This window comes from Anoplopoma fimbria, chromosome 10, assembly GCF_027596085.1.
Source record: "Anoplopoma fimbria isolate UVic2021 breed Golden Eagle Sablefish chromosome 10, Afim_UVic_2022, whole genome shotgun sequence".
Taxonomy (NCBI): domain Eukaryota; kingdom Metazoa; phylum Chordata; class Actinopteri; order Perciformes; family Anoplopomatidae; genus Anoplopoma; species Anoplopoma fimbria.
In genome coordinates this window covers 20302179-20310167 of record NC_072458.1, presented here as the reverse complement: position 1 = coordinate 20310167, position 7989 = coordinate 20302179, and the positions used below count along the sequence as shown (strand labels likewise).

General features: G+C 39.8%; 1 protein-coding gene across 1 annotated transcript; it reads left to right on the top strand.

The window, feature by feature from the left end:
* Positions 1 to 913: 913 nt before the first annotated feature.
* Positions 914 to 2843, top strand: nrsn1l (neurensin 1-like). The gene is made up of 3 exons (XM_054605392.1): positions 914 to 973; positions 1137 to 1289; positions 2430 to 2843. Exons 1-3 carry the CDS (start codon positions 914 to 916, stop codon positions 2841 to 2843), a joined length of 627 nt encoding a protein of 208 aa, XP_054461367.1.
* Positions 2844 to 7989: the final 5146 nt, after the last annotated feature.

Here is a 7989-nt window from a genome sequence, read left to right as displayed (position 1 = left end):
AAACTAACCCAAACAAAAAAACAAGTTGATGAAGTCTGGCCACATTCATTATTCTCTAAGAAATGTTAAGTGCTGTTTCTAAAAGCACAAACTGCAAGAGGTAACTTAGAAGTAATTCATGACAGTCAACTGAAAAGAAAGGCTTTTGATATTCTGTTTGAATAAGCTCGCTTCAGTTTAGTGCAGTCACACACGGGTTCTTCTGTTGGCATAAGAAATTTACTATCTCACGTTGCTTTATTGGTTTTGTTTATATCACCACAGTTCACATTGCCGAGGAGCTCAGGGCTCGTAAACACAAAACACAGACTCACAAAAAGCGTGTTTTATGGACAGAGTTTGGTAACAGCTGGCCCTGTCGGGTTCAAGATTTTGGCCAAGGAGGAGGCTTAAAAACATTACCTGAGCAGAATGTTCTCCTTTGGTGACTACTGATTTTGTTTTTCAGGGTTATGTTTGAAATTGCATTCAGGTTAAACTCACTGTACGGTACAGACTGAGATCAGCCATGTGTAGCCGCGAAGAGAACCCGTTTGAAGGCAGAGAATGAAAGAAATCAATCAAATGGCCTCGGGAGAAAAAACAACAGAGGGGACATGTGTGCATGTTTGTATGTGGGAGAATAGAGTGTGCGCACACTTGCTTCTGTGTGACTCATCAGTGGGTAATAGAGCCACCGCAGCGCCATGGTAGCCGTCAATTGTTCACGTAAGACCTGACGTCAAGATTTATAACCAGCCTCTGAAGGGACGGTGGCTTTTATATAGGGAAATCCATTTTCAGCAGGTAGAAAGTGTTTGTGTTAGCCCATAGCTGACATCTACACATATCAATCTGTCCAGGACTCTAAACACGCTGACAGGATGTGTCTGTATCCTTCACTGTAGGTGTACGAGGCGTGTGAGGTGGTGTGATGGCGCTGTGCTCCGAGGCCTGTGTCTCTGGCTCAGGAGGAGAATCCTCCGGGAGTGAGGTGAGCTGACTTTCCCCGGGTGTAATCTAGTTTTGCTTGATTTTATTACAGCTAAATGATGATCAATGTTCGGCAGATGCGCCGAGGAGATCTAATACGCTTTGGCGAGGCTTTATCTTAATGCCATTTCATTTGGTTCCTTTTGTGCACGACATCCTCCCAGGCGGGTTCTAGCTGTCTTCAGTTTGGGGTTCGTTCCTATCTGCACCACTTCTACGAGGAGTGCTCGTCCTCCATGCGGGAGAGAGACCCGGAGGATCCGAGGTTCGTCCAGAGGCGGAGGTCAACCCTGTGGTGGAATTCAGCAGTCTGGAAGGTAAAGAGGTGTAATCTCTGTTCCTGGGTGTTTTAAAACCTCCCATTGTGTCCGTTGGTGTCTCTGCGTTTTCAGTGCTCAGCCTCTCTGGCATTTCTCACATTATTTTGTAGTGAAACATAATGAATGTTTCCTTTAATCAGTCCTACTTTGATATGTCATATAAATGAATATCAGTTACTGATTGATACAACACAAGAGAGATGAAATCAACCATTGGCATATGTTACATCCCATGAGAAATCATACATGCAGCCAGGAAGTGATGCATGTTAATTGTCAAGCTTCAAGTTTGTTTAAAACATATAACATCCCTGGAGACCCTCGTTTTTCACAGAGAGTTAATTTATCCCTTTTTAGCATTATTTCTTTTCACTAATATGGTATAGTCAGTGGGTTAAGTCCCATCAGTGTATTTCTTCATGTTCCCCATTACCCTTACATATGTTTTCAATCAAGCGTACTTTTCATCTTTTTTGTATTGTCGTAAATAATCATTTTTTTTTAGCATTCTTCCTACTTCCTTGTGCTGTGGCTATAATTATGTTACTATTACTGACTCAATCCATTATTAGTCCCTTCCTTGGTAACTGCATCAATCAATTTAATTGATTACATGCTATTGTGAGACTTACTGTGATTGTAAAAGCCGTTAAGTGCGCTCCCCTTTTCAACAATACATGAGGATCCAGTAGTAGAAAACGTGTCATTTTTATTCTACCACCTCGCCTTTTTTTTTCTCCAAGATTAGAAAGCCGATTCCCCATCCCCACTGCTCTGCTTGTCACTGCCAGCCCCGCTGTGAGTCTTGGGAGGGCTGCAGACAGAGACGTCGAGCATTGAGCTTCACCAGTGGAATAACTCTAAAATACTGTCTCTGATTTACTTATGTAATATCGTGCAAAGGGTGCGCTGTCTCTGCATGATGAAGTGCAAGCAGTGGTGTGGTGGTATTTGTAAATGTGAGCGATTGCATCTAAGCCTCTGAATTTGGATTTTTTTTTGCATCACACACAACAAACTGACCTTTCCTAACAAGATGTGAAGAGCACTGAGCAAATAGGGCCAAGAAAGAAAAACCCACCAGGGCTGCACATATTTCTACTCCTTGGTTTATTTCTGGTCTCCCTCTCTCTCCAGGTGTACCTGGCCCTGGGTCTCCTGATCCTGACTGCAGGTGTTGCCATCCTGTCAGTCGGTTACTCCACTCCCCATAGAATTGAGTCGTTCGGAGAGGGTGACCTGTTTTTTGTGGACACCCAGGCCGTCAGCTTCAACAGGGGGCTGCACCTCAGCACTGCGGTCGGGATCGGGCTCTCCTGTCTTGGATCGGCCATGGCGGTGATGGGGGTCGTCGTTATGATCCTCCCCAGGGCCAATTTGAAAGAGAGGCTGTTCCACAGACCGGGGGAAAGGGGACGGAGAGGAGAGTCTGGGTCAAAATGGAGGGGCTTTAGGGATCCCAGGGATGTGGTCACTAAGCCTCCAGGTATAGAAGAGGGGAAGATACCCGTCACTCTGTCGGAGGTGGAGAATGTGCAGTCCGCCTCTTAAAGCAGATCCCTGCTGAGCTACAGGGTGTACAGGCTTTTGTTCTAGTCCTGGGGCCTCATTTACCTTGTCTTATTATTGGTATTGAAGCAACCGAGTGTCAATGTAGCATGCAAATTGTTCAAATCGAGGTTTGTTTTGTGACCTGGATATTACAGTTAGACATAAAGGTCTGGACACCAGGATTTAAAATGGTAAAATCAATGAATTCCCATGAAATCGCCACAATCAGAGGCGACAGAATGATACAAATATTCCGTGTTGAGTTAAACTTTAACATGCAAATTTGCACAATCAACCAATTGCAAGCCGTCTTGACAATACCGACCCCTAAGGGGATGGGGAGCCAGGGAGTCCAAAATATAGAACGTTATTGTAGCTTATTAGCGATGTGGCACCATCCACTTTTATTTAACCCTTCTGTTAGAGTACAAAGTGCTCCAAAAAGAGGAGGTGTAAAATAGGCTAACTGACTGTTGGCAAGCTTGTTGGCTTGGATAACTTTATTTTCCCTCTTCAATAACGATATATTTGGACAAATGTTGGATTTGAACAAAATCCCAGGGAGAGCCAACAGAACTGTAGAGAGAAAATAGATAGAAGCTCTGTGAGCCATTGGGACTGACTAGCTTGGTTTACTTTAAACACCTATAAGGTTATTAAAGCACAACTTGATCTGAATGGATCTTTTAATAAATCCCAAATAAATTGTATAGATAAGGACCAAAGACTTCAACCAGAGCAATAGTGCTTTATTTCAATACAGTGAGTCATGTCAACCTCAGCACTTAAAGAGAGCAGATCTCTAATGACTGGTGGCACAAAATGATGTTTTTACCTCCCACTTTGGGGTTTCTTGTAGTTTTACTCAAAAAATAAAATAATCGCTAGTGTTTTTTTAAACAGTGGTACCAGCTTTTTTAAATAGTTTGACAACGTGGTGAAATTGCATGTATCACATAAAAAAAGTGTGTTTCCATTCACATTTCGTTTCCAGTCAACAAGGTTAAGGTTGAAAAAAAATATTGTTAACAATTCTGTTTCCACATTTTCACATAGCTCCACTAATGCTCAACCTGCTATTTTTCAACATGTGCAGTCATGCACTTGCACTCACCCGCTCAAACACACACCCACACACAAATTCATGATCCATTGACAGATTCACCTATTTTCTCCCCACTGTAATCTGGCTCTGTAATTGCCTGCAATGTGTCTCTAGGCAACAGTTGGGCTACAAGTGCTCCATTTTCAACCACGAACAAAGACTCTTTTCTGATTGGCCCAGCATTTGCTCACTCTTTATTTTCACACCAATCAGAGTTTTTGTTTACAGGCATACACGGTGAGTGGTGATGCGCTGAGGTGAGAGGAATTTGCACAGGCCACCTGTTTGATTAGTGCCTCAGTTTTAGTCAGAACGGCTTGAATAATAGAGAGTACAACTTAGGAAGAAAAAAAATAGAATAATCATGATGTCCTGATTGGTTAACAGCACTAATTCCAATTGATGTTATAATTGATGTTTCACTGTTTTGTTGTTTTATTGGCTATGATGAAGATAATGGAATGAAATGAGGATCAAGTGTAACTGGTGCAAAACAAATGGCCCAAATAAACTTATGATCTGCATACCTAAATGTGTTCGTCTTTGTTAGTGTTTGGTTCCATTTATTAAATATGTTTCACCATGGAAAGAATATAACCCATTGGAAAGCAACGTTAAGGAATACATTTTTTTTTTTATATTCATGCTTAATTGAATGGTTCTTTGTGTTTAATTCAAAAAAGTGCATATGTAACCAAAATGTATATTAAAAAAATCTGTTAACTGCACTTGAATTAACAACTGAATTAACCTCAAATCATAACAAGGTACTGCATCGTATCATGACATCTTGAACACACAGCTACACACTGTTAGCCATCCCCTTTAACCACTCCATCAGCAGCCAATCAAGTCTGTACCATGACTGAAGGGAAGTCCAATCCTGTTCCTGAAACAGGTAAGATTCAGGAGCACCCCCCCTATTTTTTTTACACATGCTATACTATGATTTTACATGACTTTTTTAGTCATGCTATACTATGACTTTTTTTTTATCACTTTTTCCATCCTGCCATAGTATGACATGGTATACTATGAATTTTAAAATACCTTTTTTAGATAAGATGCACTATGACTTATTTAAACTTTTTTTTTTCGACATACTATACTATGACTTTTTTGTGACTTTTTTTCGTCATGCTAAATTATCATGTTTTTATCCCTTTTTCCAACCTACTATAGTATGCCTTTTTAATGTCATGATATACTATTACTTTTTTGGTGACTTTTTTTGTCATGCTATACCATGACTTTTTCATAACATGCTATACTATGACTTTTTTTTGTCATGCAATACTACGACTTTTTTTATCACTTCTTCCAACATACTATATTATGACTTTTTTTTCATGACTTATTTAAACATGATATACTATGATTTTTTTTATGACATGCTATACTATTTTTTTTCAACAAACTATACTATGACCTTTATGACTTTTTTCATGACTATAACATGCTATACTATGACTATTCTATGACTTTCTTTATACATGCTATACTATGACTTTTTTCAACACACTATACTATGACCTTTTGGTGACTTTATTTCGTCATCCTATACCATGATTATTTCATGACATGCAATACTATGACTTTTTTCAACACACAAAACTATGACCTTTTATGACTTTTATTTCGACATACAATACTATGACTTTTTTTTACTTTTTTCGTCATGCTGTACCATGACTTTTTTATGACATGCTTTACTGACTTTTTTTCAAAACACTATAATATGAGCTTTTATGACTTTTCTTTTGACATACTGTACTATTACTTTTTCGTGACTTTTTTCGTACATGCTATACTATGACTTTTTATGACATGCTATACTATGACTTTTTATGACATGCTATACTATGACTTTTTTCAACACACTATACTATGACCTTTTATGACTTTTGTTCGACATACTATACTATGACTTTTTTGTGACTTTTTTTATCACTTCTTCCAACATACTATAGTATGCCTTTCTTTATGAAATGCTATACTATGACTTTTTCATGACTTTTTTAAACAAGACATACTATGACTTTTTTCAACACACTATACTATGACCTTTTATGACTTTTTTATCTCTTCTTCCAACATACTATAGTATGCCCTGTCTTTCTGAAATGCTATACTATGCCTTTTTAATTACTTTTTTAAACATGATATACTATACTATGTCATTTTTACTGCTTTTCTATCAACACACTATACAAATACTTTTTACAACATATAATACTATGACTTTTTATGGATTTTTTTAACATACTATGGTCTGACTTTTTTTGACATACAATACTATTACTTTTTTTCAACATTAAATATGAATACAATAATACTATGATTTTTTTTAATGATGAATGCTTTACATTTTTTTAACATACTATCCTATGATTTGTCCGCCATTTTACCGTCATTCTTAAGTATGTATTTTTTAACATACAATAGTTTTACTTTTTTTCAACATACTATACTATGACATTTTTAAAAATACACCATATAATTACTTTTTTATGGATTTAAAAAAAAATACTATAGTCATATAAAAAAACACATAATAACTATAGACTACAGTTGCCTGTCGACTGTCATCATAGAGCTAAAACATGCACTCAAAACATATCCCAAAATATTTTTACAACAACTTTCTTACATAATTCATAGTTAACAGACAAGAAATCCGCCTATTGGTTCATCTTTCTCTTGCTAATTTGCAGCTGTATTAGAGCAGCTTTTTCAGTGATTACTCCAATCCACCATCCAAGGACCCTCCTTCATCTGCATCCCTCATATCAAAGCTTCAACACTGCTTCTTCTTTTAGTCATGTGGCAGATTGGTACTTTAATGTTTTATCGAGGAGGGGGGGGGGATTGGTCCCCTGCTTCCCACGCGAGATATGCGCCCATGCACATTGGGCCTTATGCGAGAACAACTCATACAAATAGACTCTTTCTTAAGACACAAGCAAGTGATTACTGTTTTCTGACAGCAGGACTTCTGAAAGTGGAATCCTGAAGGATCCGAAGAATCCTGAACACAAATGAACAAAACCAGGTAGCATCACATAGCTACTTGGGGGTGTTGATTATGCTAATCTCATGTAAAGAGATTAGCATAATCTCACTATTACTTGTGTGCACCTCCTTATAAACAAAGTGGCTTTCATTAAATTGGAACAAGATAAGTAGCTTACAATACATTTGTGCAGCATGAGCAGACCTCAGAGAGATAAGGAAAGGATGAGAAAAAGAAAAGCACATCTAACAGCTGAAGACCCAGATATTTTCTAGGTAAAAACAAACTTTAACGGAGAATATTAGACTAGTCAAGTGGCCAGGGATGTTGTAGACATGGATCTTCTGCATGTGCACTGTTTTCAAGAGTTTGTATCCCATCCATCCATCCATCCATCCATTTCCTCCGCTTATCCGGGGCCGGGTCGCGGGGGCAGCAAGCTAAGGAGGGTCCTCCAGACGTCCTTCTCCCCAGCAACACTTTCCAGCTCCTCCTGGGGAACCCTGAGGCGTTCCCAGGCCAGACGAGATATATAATCTCTCCAGCGTGTTCTGGGTCTACCCCGGGGCCTCTTACCAGTTGGACGTGCCTGGAAAACCTCTAAAGGGAGGCGTCCAGGAGGCATCCTGATCAGATGCCCGAGGCACCTCAGCTGGCCCCTTTCGACGTGAAGGAGCAGCGGCTCTACTCCGAGCTCCCTCCGGATGTCTGAGCTCCTCACCCTATCTCTAAGGCTGAGCCCAGCCACCCTACGAAGGAAGCTCATTTCGGCCGCTTGTATTCGCGATCTCATTCTTCCGGTCACTACCCAGAGCTCATGACCATAGGTGAGGGTTGGAACGTAGATGGACTGGTAAATCGAGAGCTTTGCCTTACGGCTCAGCTCCTTCTTCACCAAAACGGTCCGGTACAACGCCCGCATCACTGCTGACGCTGCACCCAACCGCCTGTCCATCTCCCGCTCCATTTTACCCTCACTCGTGAATAAGATCCCGAGATACTTGAACTCCCTCGCTTGGGGCAGTGAC

Coding starts and splice junctions, on each gene's coding strand:
- nrsn1l (XM_054605392.1), top strand. CDS start 914: ATGGCGCTGTGCTCCGAGGCCTGTGTCTCTGGCTCAGGAGGAGAATCC. Junction 974..1,136: donor GAGAATCCTCCGGGAGTGAG/GTGAGCTGACTT, acceptor ACATCCTCCCAG/GCGGGTTCTAGCTGTCTTCA. Junction 1,290..2,429: donor GGAATTCAGCAGTCTGGAAG/GTAAAGAGGTGT, acceptor CTCTCTCTCCAG/GTGTACCTGGCCCTGGGTCT.